This window comes from Simochromis diagramma, unplaced genomic scaffold (assembly GCF_900408965.1).
Source record: "Simochromis diagramma unplaced genomic scaffold, fSimDia1.1 OVJJ01000816.1, whole genome shotgun sequence".
NCBI lineage: Eukaryota > Metazoa > Chordata > Actinopteri > Cichliformes > Cichlidae > Simochromis > Simochromis diagramma.
The window spans coordinates 3,600,178-3,614,367 of NW_024386908.1; the positions used below are offsets into that span (position 1 = coordinate 3,600,178).

Here is a 14,190-nt window from a genome sequence, read left to right on the forward strand (position 1 = left end):
CTATCTGTCACTGGCTCTGCGTTGCATTTGCCTTGAAGAACAGGCAAGGCAGAGTCATTTGGCAGCGCTAATCAATACTGTTCACTCTGTGCAAAGACCTTATCAATTTCCAGCCGGTTCCATGAATAGGAGCAGAGGAGGAACTTGGCTTATTTATTAGGTACATTTGTTTTTTCTTTTTTGTTTTTTTTTTTTCTCGCAGAAAAAAGTATGTTAAGGTGGTGGCATTTCCTTTGCTCAAAAATCAATCCTCTCTCTTTCTTTCACTCGGAGAATGCAGGTAAAACAGTGGCAGTGCAATTACAAGTGAAGAGATTTCCATTCCTTTTTTATGTTTCCCTCAGTTTGGTGAATGCTAATGGGGGCTTGTAGATTTGCAGGGCACGGGCAGAGCGAGGCCCATCTGTGAATAATGGATGAGTTAATGTTAGCGAGAGCTCATCCTGGAACCCACTCCTCAAAAGAAATACATATAATTTTTTATCTTTGGTTTCCTGGACTGCGTGATTCTGATTGGCAGGGTCATCCAGTCATCTCACGTACCTCTCGTGTAGAGCTTCATATCAACGAAGACCAATGCAGTATACCACAGTACGGATTTCTAGCACGTCCAACTGTGTGGCGTCATGTATATTTACTAATATTTCTTTTAGTCGATATCAGTGTTTCCTTCAAGCTTAAAGGTTTCTTTTTAATTTAGAGGGTTTGAAAAGGATTAAGCTTGGTTTAAATGCTATTTATTTTCTGTCAGAAGTTTAAGGTGCTTTATATTGTAAGGTAAAAACCCTGCGATAATACAAAGGAAAAAACCTTTCAAATAAAACGAAGGTGAACATAAACAAAACTGACACTCGGTTGCGGTCTGCTTATGCTCGAGGAGGAACAAATCATGAAGTGCAGTCTCAATGAAGTGGGCAGTGAGGCTCATATGTGGATCAGATGTGTGACTTGTTCATGAGCAGCAATCCGAACACAGAAGTTCATCCCTCTGTTTACGCTCGGGATGTTTACGGCCTTGGAGTTGGTAATGAGGCTCAGCTACTTTAATCAGCTGCTTAAATCGGACATTTTCAACTGTGGTTACCGGCGTCGTGTATTGTAATGGTGTTAGCTGCCTTTGTAGAAACATGCTTTTGCAACAGTGTGTGCTCTGCTCTGCTTGTTTGGCGGAGGTTAAATAGCCAGATTATCTCCACGCTCCCGATTTCCTTAACAACGTCCTCGTGTTTTGAGTCTGGGGTTGTGAAGTTGGGGTGTCACATGTTCGATATCACTGTTGCTTGAGTTTTCGCTCAACATGCTGGTTTGTAGCTTCTCAAACATTAGCGCTGCTGCTGCTCGGACTCGACTCCAACCACAATTTTTTCCGCGCTGCACTCTTCTCATTGTCATTGTCATTCTGTCAACTTTATATTGACCATGTCTCATATTATAGAAACATTTTTGGTTGATAATCCTTTTTATTATCAACCAAAAATGTTCTTTTTTATTATTTTTATTATTTTATTGCCCAGCTCTGGATGAGTTGGAAGTCCTCATCATCTTGAATTTCCTCCTTAAGAGGAACCTGTTTTATGAGACGTTATGCCTTTGCTAAATGAATTGGGATGAAGCTATAATTTTGTGTTTTCAGTAGACACTGGGTCATGAAAACGGCGTAAAATCACTAGTTAAAATTTTTTAAAAAGCAAACCCTAACAAAGCAAAACAAATAAGTAAATGAAGTTTGCCTTAAAATAAGGTTTCAAAAGCCTCCTTCCAACAGAGATTCTTGTACCGTGCGTGTGCCATCACTTGAACCTTTCATTAGCCCAGAAAAACAGGGAGATCTACCTAATCTTTGATGTGGTAGTGTATACATAAGCCTGTTACTACACAGCTGAAATAGTAGCACCACAATTAACCAACATGTTTGCTGGTTTAGTTGGTGATTAACTCTTCGGGGCAGGGAACTTTCATATTTGCCAGATTTATTTATTTTTTTAGACTGTCTTTCCTCTGATTATGATTCCTCTGCTAAGACCAACCTTTGGCCTTTTACTGCTTTTACTGCTTTAACATTAAATCAGTCAGGACCCTTTCAAATGATGCCATAGTTAGTTTTAGTTTACAGTCTAGTAACCAGTAAAATCACCTCACTGTTTGTTGTGAGCATCCTTTGCCTCCTGCATTTCTCCACAGTTTTTAAAGGAATTGGAGAACTCTTGGAGGATTCTGTGGACTTAGCCTGTCTCAGTCGTTTCTGTTTCTCGCTGGTATTTCTGGCTCAATAATGTTGAGATCAGGGCTCTGTCAGCCTCTCACCATCTGCTGCAGGAATTCTTCCTGCTGCTGAAGACGGTTCTTTGTGACTCTCTCTTTGGGCTCGTCTTTGTGCTGCAAAACGAATCTGAGACCATCCAGACACCTTCTTTATGGTGCACAGATTCCAAAATATAAACTGTCTTAAAGCTTTTCACTGTATTGCATTGTTGTGAGGAAATTGAATACCTTACAAAGAATTCTACAGAAATATTAGATGAACGTTTTTGATATGACAATTACATCAGAGGACAAAAGGATGCCCAATATGGGTCAGAATTAGGTGACAAATGACACGTTTTCTAATGTAGTGGGTGGAGACCTTATGACACGAGTAGGATTAAGTTTGTGCCTCGAACACAAAAGTGGTGCTCCAAACAATAGCTTTAGTTCTGTTTATGAACATGACCTCTTTTTGGTTCAGGGAAATTCAAAGTGACACTTTGCCCGCCAGAAGACAGTGGTTTCTAAATACCACACGACAAAGTGCTTTTTCTCGAGTCATAGCTGATTCCCACACTCACACATCCTCTCACACTGTGACTGTGGTTGTGTCACAGAGGGGAAAAAGAAGGTCCGGCCCGGCTAACACTTAGCACTAAGCCTTATTTTCTGTGAATTTTTTTGTCAGTTCAGTTAAACTATACAAGATAGAGCCATGATGCTTCACAGGCATATAGCTGAGATCAAAATAAAGGCCATGTTCAAAGATATGTTTAGTCTTACCATTCATGTACAGATGATCGAGTATGAGTTGGAACCAGTGCTGGTCGTAACACATTAAACGCAAGCACTGAGTACTTTTTTCCTGTAGTGAATAATCGAAGGCGTTTAATTTACAATACCAGTAATCACTTATTTACCTACTTTTTTCAAATGACCAATCTGTCAGAGTGACAGGTATTACCACAGTTCCTTCCTTGAGACATTATACATTGTTTGTCTCTGACTTCTTGGCATGCAGCTGTATACTAGTGGAATACACACCCATCCAGGGCCAGAGCTGTGTCTTTGTGCATGTTAATGCCAGCTAGCTTATGCTCTTTTATTATTTGTGGCAAGAGTGATAGAAAATGTGTGGGCTAAGGAGCTCTGCTTTACATTTTGAAGAAACGCCTGCAAGCTAAGCACACTGATGGTGAGGCCCACTGAGGAAGAGAACCACAAAATTGCTTTTAGCATCGCTAAAGCTTGTCGCTGGTAATTTGATGGAGGAGATGCTACCAGTGTCAGCTCACTGTGTAATTAAGTGATTTTTATTTAGCGCCTTTTCTACTCTACTCGAGTACTCAAAGTGCTTTATATCATTCACACAAGCCCCTTTTCATACTTCTGAGTGTTTTCTATGTAGTCTAAGAAGGTTTGATAGAAAAGCATCTGGACTTCTTTAAGTTGCTTGAAGATGCTTCACTTCTCATCCGAGAAGCTTCTTCAGTTCTAAGGTGAAATGGTACAGAGTCCCAGATTTAAGCCCTATGGGAGTGTCCCCGAAGAGGGACAATGGACCCCCAAATGATCCTCTACCTAATCCCATGAGCCAAGGTGTGAAATGGTAAATGGCCTGTATTTGTATAGCGCTTTACCAGTCCCTAAGGACCCCAAAGCGCTTTACACATTCAGTCATCCACCCATACAAACACACACATTCACACACTGGTGATGACAAGCTACATTGTAGCCACAGCCGCCCTGGGGCGCACTGACAGAGGCGAGGCTGCCGGACACTGGCGCCACCGGGCCCTCTGACCACCACCAGTAGGCAACGGGTGAAGTGTCTTGCCCAAGGACACAACGACCAAGACTGTCGGAGCTCGAACCGGCAACCTTCTGATTACAAGACAAACTCTTGAGCCACGATCACCCAAAACGGGTGTAGATCCCAATCAGCCAAGGTTTCGACTGAACTCATTGTGAAACCTAGCCCCACCCTATCATGTGATTTCTTGAGGTCAGAAGGCCCAGGATGTGAGTGGGCTTTAACACCTCTGGGCTTTCTATCTAGCATTCACACGCCGATGAACCCAGTGGGAGCAACTCGGGGTTCAGTATCAGTATCTAGTAGATTGGAGCAGCCAGAAATCGAACCACCAACCCTCTGATTAGTTGATGATCTGCTCTGCCCCCTGAAGCAGTAAATATAAACTCCCAATTGGAAGCTAAATGCAAAGCAGTGTTTATTTTTGGTAATGAAAAAATACCCTGACAAGTTAGCCTTCCCATTAGGTAACATTGTCTCATAACATAACAAGTTGCAGTGGTTGGATTGTCAACATGTTGACAAGCCTGATGACAGGTTGGGTCAAATAACAAGAAGAGATTAGCTTTTCTATTAACTGCTCATTGTATGAGGTTAATTATTTAATAAAATCCATCAGTGACTTCAGTTTGGAATGCACTGTTAATATGTTTTAATGCCTAAACCATAGACATTAAGTAGTATACAGGATGGTTTATATCATATTTCAGAGAAATGTGTGTAAAAAGAGCCTCTTGTGTGTTTGTTTTCCAGATGAGCTGCGGAAACTCAGCTGGTCCGGAATCCCTCGACAGGTCCGACCGATTGCATGGAAACTTCTCTCAGTAAGTTATTTATTTATTTATTTTTTGGCTATACACACAAGTGGTCTACGTTTATTACATGAAATATTAAATATTATATTTAGATCCCAAGAATGCTTTAAAACACAAATTTCTGTAAAACATAAAAACACATTTACACAAATACAACAAACGCACTCAGACATGCGTAACCTCACAACCAAGCAGAGGAGGAAAAAGATTAATCAAATATGAGCCAGTGTGCACACACAGATCAACGCATTACAGATGATCACACACACACACACACACGCTCAAAGTTCCTGTCATGTTCTTTCTCCCTAACCCCTCCCTTTTTTGATTTATGAAGACTGGTAGCAGTCCTGCTTTTTTTTCCTCCAAGCTTCAATAGGGAAAATTAATTGCAAGGCACAAATAATTTATTCATGAGACGCACGGTGTGTTTACTCATTAAGCCATTGTTGTGGTGAACAGCTTCTAGTCTGCAGAGAGAAGACTGGCTTTTTGAACACCATGACTTTCCCATTAATTACCGCACAATAGTTAATGTGCCGCAGAAAAGATGTCATTAAAGGTGTGTGTGTGCGCACGCGTGCGTGTATATGTGTGTGTGTGTGCCTGTTTGTGAGTTGTTTTTTTTTTTGGTAGTGGGAGGTTACCAACTGGGTGCTTTAACCATTAATGGCCGCTTTGTTTGGTACTCAACTGAAGTAAAGGCTCATAACACTGTATGAAGTTGCACAGCAATGACTGTAATGCAGGCAGTCAGACAGAAGAGAGGAGGGGGGCATCTCAGGACTTTTAGTGTACTAAGGTACCGCAGATAAGAGTTAATTTATTGATTTAGCATCTTTCTGTGTCTCCATGCACAGTGTAAACATGCATGCATACAATCTGTATGTGTGTCTGTATGTATATATATGTGTATAAATATATATATGTAAAGTGAAGACTGCAGCAAAGTTTGGGCGTGCAAAGAACAACTGCCCTGTGGTGTGTTTAAACAATGATTGCATCACCTCTGCTTCCCTGGGGAGAAAAAGATAGAGCTAGCAGAGGTGGGGATTGTGTGGATGGCAAGGAAATATATTATAAAAAAAAAAAAAACAGAACATGAAGGATTCAAAACTGAAAAGGTTGAAGAGTTGGAGAAATTAAATGGAAAAGAGAAACTGTTGCTGGATGCTGTAGAAATGATCCCTCCTCCACAAGTTCTCCTGCCCCTGTTACACAGCACTCAGTGCCTTATGGTTTGACAGCTGTAACAGAAAAATCTAATTACATTTTTTCAAATTGGCACCAAATTGCTACATCAGGTTCTTCCTGCTAAAATATATATGACTGTGTTTGGATTGCTGTGACACTGAAGAAAAGCAGGTTCTCGCTTAGTCACAGTCAGTATCTTTTCTCATGGGCTGTATATAAAAGATGGGTATTGGTAAAGTAAGATTACTCATACATCTCTGGACTTGGCATTGATTTTTGTAACATCGTGGTTTTTGTTTTGAAGGGTGAGGAAAGGATAAAGTGTTAAGTCATCAGCAATATGAACCATAAAGTTTAATGCATTATATTTTGCTTTGGCCAAAATTTTTACATTGGATGTCTTTAATGATGCAATACTCCCAGAGATTATGTCTCCAGCTGGTCTCCAACAGTTGATCCTTTATAAGTTAGGCAAAATGTGTTGACTGCTAGTCCTCATGTTGTCAAACATGAGGTCCAAGGACAAAGACTTCAATCTGGTCCACAGGATACTGTGAAAGATGTGAAAGAAGGCATTCATTTTATCACTGCATTTTAATAGGTTTTGCAACTTTTCCTGCTAATGTAGACCTCCCCCATGGCCGTTTATTCTACACCAAAATAATTATGTGTTATAAACAATTAAATAACAGAAAAAGTTTCTTTTTATTCCACAGTTGACTTTCTGTTTTTTACAGTGGGTCCTCAAAAAAAGGGCATTTTCTGTGAATTAACAGAAACTTTGTTTTTATAATTACAGGAACATCTGGACAATGGGCTAACAGGATTTTGTTTTTCTGTAATTTTACACATTTATTTCTTACAATTTAAGCTCAGATGCTGAAAGATTTCTTTCATTTACCACAGCACCATTTCTTTGTCATGTGGAAAAACCGATGCAATGTTAAAATCGCATTTCTTTTTCTTACATTATCATATAAGCACAAGGGATTAAGTGTGTAGGTAAAGTTCTTTCCACTGACAGAAAGGAGAGCTTCACTTGTCCAGCCCACTTAAAATCAAAGTGAGATGTATGTGGAGCCGCGTGCGTACGTAGTGCTAATTAGTGCTAATTAGTGCTGTTTTATTTGTTTGGTAATTCCATCAAACTGCTCCAAAATGCACCAGCTCCAGAAACACGACAGAGAGTTCCAAAGCAGAGGCTCAAAACAAACAGAAGCCAGGCCAAGCAGCCTGCTGCCAGTTACAGCCTCCAGTGTTGCAACACTTGTCAAAGCGAGCGCACCCCTAACTTTATCTTTGGCTTCTTCTTTTGGCTCCTCCCTTTAGGGGTTTCCATAGCAGATCATCTGCTTCTATCTCACCCTGTCCCTATCTGCTGTCACACCAACCCTCTCCTTCATTTCATCCATGAATCTTCTCTGAGGGTTTTCCTCTTTTCCTTCTGTCTGGCAGCTCCATCTTCAACATCCTTTGTCCAGTAGACCCCTCCACTGCACATGTATAAAACAATCTCCCCCTTGCCTCTCTTAGTGTGTCGCCAAACTACGTAACCTGAGCTGTCTCTCTGATCTACTCATTTTTTTTAGTCCTTTCCATTCTGCTCACCGCCAATGAAAATCATCAGCTCAGCCTCCATTTTTCTCTGTGTCACTGTGTCCAAACCCTACAACCGTGGCAGGTATTACTACCATGTTTTCACTTTTGCTGCTATCCTTCAGTCACAAATCACCCCAGATAACCTGTTTCCTTCAAAATTATTCTTGCTAAATCCAAATTTGTGACTTATTCAAAAAATAAGTACAGAATAGTCTTTATAAATGGAGAAATTAACTACAGTGGCCAGAACTGCTTTATTTAACAGCACATAAACGTGAGTTTTGTGGCTGTTGTGCATTTTACCATGCTAGTCTATGGTATCAGTCTGCCTCAAATGGTCATTGAAGAAACTGCACTTATTGTTTTTAGCATCATTTTCAGCACCATAGGTTGTAGCTTGTTATATCTCAGCAAACTTACTCATATTCATTTGCAATAGTTCTAACAAACAATCAGATTGACAATTACCTAGCAGTGGAAGAATTTGTAATAAAAAACAATCGCACACCAGGAAGGGGAAAAAAAGTTTAGTTTCCTTTAATCTTCACATGTTTATTATTTCTTACGTTTTTCCATTTGTTGCCCAAATAGATGTCGGTGTGAGCAAAGGATGTCGACATCAGACTCAAAGCAAAACACCCCCCCCCAAACTGTTTACGCATATGAATGGATCTCTACTTCACCTCTCAAGGTCTTGTAGAAAACCAGATCTTGTAGCCTCTTGAGGGGTGAACTGTCCCAGGGTTAAATCTAAAGTTTGGATGAAAGTAAAAAAGTGTGCAAAGTGTCAGAAGCACTAATATCGTCTGAGGTGTCATAACACTTGACTGCTTTTTCTGTCCTGCCTGTGGTATGATCCAATGAAGAAATAGATAGGAGGGATCAGCCTCAAAAAATCTATTCTCTGTCTGGTACACACACACAGTGAGACTCACAGCCCACGCTGTATTCCATAAACTTGGCTGAGGCACCTAATAAAACTTCACTCCAGTGGCGTCCCTTGTGCCCTTCTCCTGCTCACCAGCGTGCACTAACTTATTTGATTTTTTTTTTTCCTCTTCCCCTCCAGCAGGCATGCTTGAGCTGCACTCTTCTTTACTTGACAAAAGCGAGAAACAAGTTTTCCCACTGCAGTCAGAGCTCGCTAATGCTCCCCCAACGGGCTGCATTTACCACCACATCACAGAAATCGTCCATAACTGTCTTCCCTGTTATTAAACGCAGTGGAAATGAAGAATCAGGCAAACAAAATCTTGAAACCAGGCTACAAAAGAGAGGGCCAATTTCTAGCCTCACTGGATAGCTCCCTCTACCTCCCTTCGCTATTTGCAAGAGGCTCCACAGGTTGCCCGTGGCATCCAGTTAAACTTCCTATTATTTCAGAAATAATACCGTCTTATTTCATTTGTTTAAAGAGCATTTGGTGTCCGAGCCTGAAGGAGAAAGAAATTAAATGGCTTTCCTGCTTTGTGAAAGAATGTCAGCCTGTGGCAATATGTACATTTGTTAATGGAGTGTGGCTGTTAAATGTGAAGTGGCGGGAGAGGAGAAAACTAACTGGCTGTGGAAATATTGATAAGGCTAAAGGGTTATATGAGATATATCAAGGCAGTGGGAGAGGGGACAGATTTAGAGGTTATGTTAAACTTTACTACACTACATGTAATTATAGTGCCTAAAAGAAGGAGTAAGCAGTGCTTTTCTTCATTTGGGGCTAACTTACGATCAACCTTACGGGCACTTCAGCTCGCTAGAACATTTTGTTCCATTCTGCCTCATTCAAAAGTGAGAGCCATGCTAATATTAACTAACGAGACAGGGCGAGTTGCTTTTAGTTAATAGATTCATGACCAGGACATGAAAAATGTTGAGTTGTATATGTCTAATATTTGAGGTGAAATATGCATTTTGCATGTTCTCTGCTCCAAATCTTTAAAGATGTGCTCTCATTAGTCATGAATAAAACGCAATGCTATTTGCTAATCTGCCGTGTTGTGTCTTTTCCAGTTATGGATTGCACCATTCGATCACAATATTAAAACTACTGAGGGGTGAAGTCAACATCACGAGGGCTGTGCAATATTTCATATCCCGATAAAAGACATTTATCATCCCGACAACGATATATATCACAAAAATGTTGCATTTTCTGTAAATTCTGTGAATCTCGGGCATCTCGACTTGCATGAAGTGTTTTCAGCTGGTCGTCATGTACCTGGTGTCAGGTGTTCTGACTGATGGACGAAGCTGATGGCTCTTTTTGGCCTCTCATCCGTAAACACTCTGCATACTATTTCATGTAATTCGTTTTATTTTGAAAAATCTCAACAGGATCTTCAGTTTTATTGTGAAAGTTGCATGTGGAAAATAAACAAGCGGACGGTGGAGCCACGCGATCGTTGTTGCTAACGACAACGCATAAAAACAGTCGCTTGTCTGTCCGTAGTGTGGTTATTTTAAATATGAGAGAGGGAGCACTTTAACAAATTAATTCTACAGTGACCATCAAAACAATGAGAAAAAAAAAAAAAAGATATATATCGTTATATCGAACAGCCCTAAACATCACTGATCTCATCTTAATATAATGCAGGAAATCTTTTGCCTCTTTTGCCCTAGCACCTACTCGAATTGACTCAACTCCACTCGGTTTTTAGTATTTTCCATTAGGTGGTAGTACCTGGTACCAGGACTTTTTAGTACCTATTTGACTTGGGGCTCCTAGCAAGCGGAGTCTAGCCAAAAATATGACATCAACAGACTGCATGCTTCTGATTTGTCAGGGAGTGACGTTGCTGGATAAGTCATGAGAAACCTGGCAACAAGGAAAACGTGCACATACAAATCAACCATGAGGTGTAGACGTTTTCATGCCATGAAACACCATACCATGGTGGCTTGGTGCTTGTGTTGTGTGTGTGTGTGTGTGTGTGTCACATACAAATGATGTCAAGGAACCTTCATGCCACGTTGCTACAACAACCCCACCCAGATTAAGGTGGTACTCAAATGTTATGGAAAACAGCTAAAACTGAAGCTAACCAAGCCGAGTACGTACTAGTAGACACATTTGTGTCCTGGCATATGTGTGGCTGGTACTTAGTCACGTGTGACCCACCTAAAACCGATCATGTGCCCAGTTGCAATGGCATTATGGACTTATGGTCTACAAAAACTGCTTGGATATGGCTCGAAGATCTAACCTCTAAACTCCAAAGATCTCAATTTTATGAAGCAATGACAGGATTCTGTCTACAGGCATCAGGCTCCAAAGGTTCTGGTTCATTAGCAGAAGTACCACATCTGTGGCAGCAATGTTCTTGGGGACTAATTTCCTTTATAACATGCTATAAATCTATGGGACGATGTTAATATTACCCATAAATTGTGCATTTGTGTTTACACAGTGTTTAAATGCTAGCTGACTGTGACACAGCCTACATACTGCCATCCATTTTTATTATTTTTTTAGGTCAAAGTCCTGCAGAACCTGCTGGGCTGTCATCAGTCTTACCTTCCATGTTGCTTGTTTAGAACTTCCTGTCGCTGAAAGAGTGGAGCACATGTCTGCTGGAGCTGCAGTACAAGCCCTGTAAAACATCAGACTGTTATATAGCAAAAGTTTTTTGACTAAGGACCTGTGCTGTCTGCGTTTGTGTTTGCAGGGAATGTACACCAGTACTTGTCCTCATTACGCTATAATGCACTATTGGTGCTCACGTAGCGTAGTATCACGACAAACTCAATTGCATTTGTCCTCCAACTGCAAATCTTCCATCAGTCAGAGGTTAATAAAGAGACGTGAGGAAAGGATTGTGTAGGTAATTAATAATGAATATCATGCAGTAGAATTTTGGATCAGTAGAATATTGAATCCCTGATGATTGAAGGGTTTGATATCTGTAGTTGATAGGCAGTGAGTCAGCGTATTACATTGATTTTTCAGTTGGAGGTTTCCAAATTCCTCAGATCTTGCCACGAAGCACTGAAAAACTCACATTGTGTTTATAGAAAAATGTGGACATGCAGAAAAACAAGCATTTAAACACAGAAAGTAAAGTTTTGTTTGTTCAACTTCTGCCATGCCTGCAGTGGGACAGTTTATTTTGGTCTCCTTCTAGAATAATGTGCTCCTTCTAAGTAGAAATCAATTTAGAGAGGAGACTTGGTATAAAAAACCCCTCCAACAATTTCATTTAAATTCCCCAAATGGATTCCCCAAGCATATTTCCCCTGGTTTTTTTTTTTTTTTGGAAGACAGAGTTTACTGAAGTGGAGGATCCACGGGAGGAAGAGTAGATTGATGCATTAAGAATGAAGAGAGGAAGAGATGAGGTTTATGTAGACTGATTAACAGAGGCAGGAGCTACATTTTGCACCACTGGCAGGACACGTAGAGCTCTCGTGCATTTATGCCTCGCTGTAAGTCTCCCGTCTGTCTTCTTAAAATCTCCTTAAAAAAACAAACAAACAAGAAAAAAAAAACAACAAGTAGATCACAAATTAAATAAAATATTTGTCAGATTCGAGCATAAGTGCTCTTGAGTTTTCTGCTTTCTAAAAGAAGGCGAGCTGCTTGTGCTCTCTGCATCCCTTTCCTTCAACTAACTCTAAAACATTTACATTTACAGGATGGTGCAAAAGGCTTTGGTCATTTATTTGTTCCTTTACTTTGGGGAAATTACAAATTGGTGCAGTGATTAATTGTGCAGACATAAATGGAAATACACAGCCGGAACTCTCAGACAAGCTTTCTTGTTCTCCGGGCTTCTTGAAGGAGGATGTTTCTGCCTTTTGTTCTGTTCTCTGTCAACATGATCCCACAATGCTTTAACAGTGTCGAGGTGCAGGCTCTGGGGAGGCCAATCCATGACTGATGGTGTTCCACTGTGTGTTTTTTCTGTATGTTCCTATGTTCATAATTCTGTCAATTTCGATAAGATTCCCACCACCACTGGCTGAAATGCAGTCCCAAACCATCACAGATCCACCATGTTTGACAGATGGCTCTAGAAACGCACTTACTGTACCTCTTCTCCGTACATATTGATGGCAATTTGAACTAAAATTGTCATCAGTCTACAACAGCGGTCCTCAACCTTTTTTGCGCCACGGACCAGTTTATGTCCAACAATATTTTCACAGATAAATACAAGATTTATTCATAACACAGGAAAAGACCCAGGGAAACAGAGTTAACGATAAAAACAATTAAAAAATAATAATAAGTTTGAAAGGGCAGCACGGTGACATGGTGGTTAGCACTGCTGCCGCACAGAAAGAAGGTCCTGAGTTCAATTCCACCATCAGGCCGGGGTCTTTCTGTGTGGAGTTTGCATGTTCTCCCCGTGTTTGCGTGGGTTCCCTCCGGGTACTCCGGCTTCCTCCCACCGTCCAAAGACATGCAGCCTGTGATGATAGGTTAATTGATTAATCTAAATTGCCCATAGGTGTGAATACGGGAGTGAATCTCTGTGTCAGCCCTGTGATAGACTGGCAGCCTGTCCAGGGTGTACCCTGCCTCTTGCCCTATGACAGCTGGGATAGGCTCCAGCGCTCCCCACGACCCTGAAACGGATACGCGGAAGCGAATGGATGGACCCTAAAAACCATAAATTTCACACCCGAGTCTCAACTCGCGGCCTCGCGGCCCAGTGCCAAATGACTCACGGACCGGTACGGTTCTGTGGCCCGGGGGTTGGGGACCGCTGCTGTATAAGACCTGGCTGCTGGTTGTTTGCTAAGTTTAGTGCCTTCGTAATTGGAGACGGAGATGCTTATCATTTAGGTCAGATGGCAGATATCTTTTAGCTGGTCATGTGAATTAGTAATTGTCACTGTGATTTCATTTTACAATACGTTCATGGTCGTGTTTGGGTCTCCTCTATATTTGTCAAATCCTCCCATGTGTGTGTCCTGCTCTCCTATCGAGCAGTAATACAGCTGCAGTGTGATTGACCTCCACTAAGCTGTCCATTAACCTTCAACACACACACACACACACACACACACACACACATCCCTCATTTGGCAGAGCGCACCTAATGTCTGAGCCCATTGCTTTGTAGCTGCCCTGTACTGATTTGTGTTTGTGTGTATACAAGTGTGTGCGTTTGCATGTGGAGCAGTTTCAACATGTGACGCATGGACATATTGGCAGAGACCATGTGTGTGTGTTGTCAGGGATCTGGGTTGGGTGGGGGGGTCATGTTGGCACAAATGTGACTGTCTGGATGAGTGGCAGCACCGACTGAGCATTGACAGTCGGGTGGATGAGTAAGAAGCAGGGCAGTGCTTCACTGGATTTATGTTGCTGCAGGGAATTTAAAATGTCACAGGTCACGAGAAACACGTGAGAAGAATGTTTCTGATTTAAGAGTGTGTGCGCATATATATGTTCACATTATAATATAACTGTTCTATAATATATTTTACAGCTAAGTTTAACTGTTCTCAGTGTTTGTGCTTGCCAGGTGTGTGTGTGTGTTCAGCTTTCTGCAGGCAAAGTTGTTGTTGTGCCGCAGA

The 14,190-nt window shown here is 41.2% G+C and overlaps 1 protein-coding gene across 3 annotated transcripts in view; it reads left to right on the forward strand.

Annotated features, from left to right (window-relative positions):
* tbc1d22a (TBC1 domain family, member 22a) overlaps positions 1 to 14,190 on the forward strand; it is a 159,100-nt gene that overhangs the window by 31,726 nt on the left and 113,184 nt on the right. For all 3 annotated transcript variants that reach the window (XM_040035039.1, XM_040035041.1, XM_040035040.1), the window contains exon 6: positions 4,811 to 4,881. In XM_040035039.1, the coding sequence (XP_039890973.1) occupies positions 4,811 to 4,881 (71 nt within the window). The remainder of the gene's footprint in view (positions 1 to 4,810; positions 4,882 to 14,190) is intronic.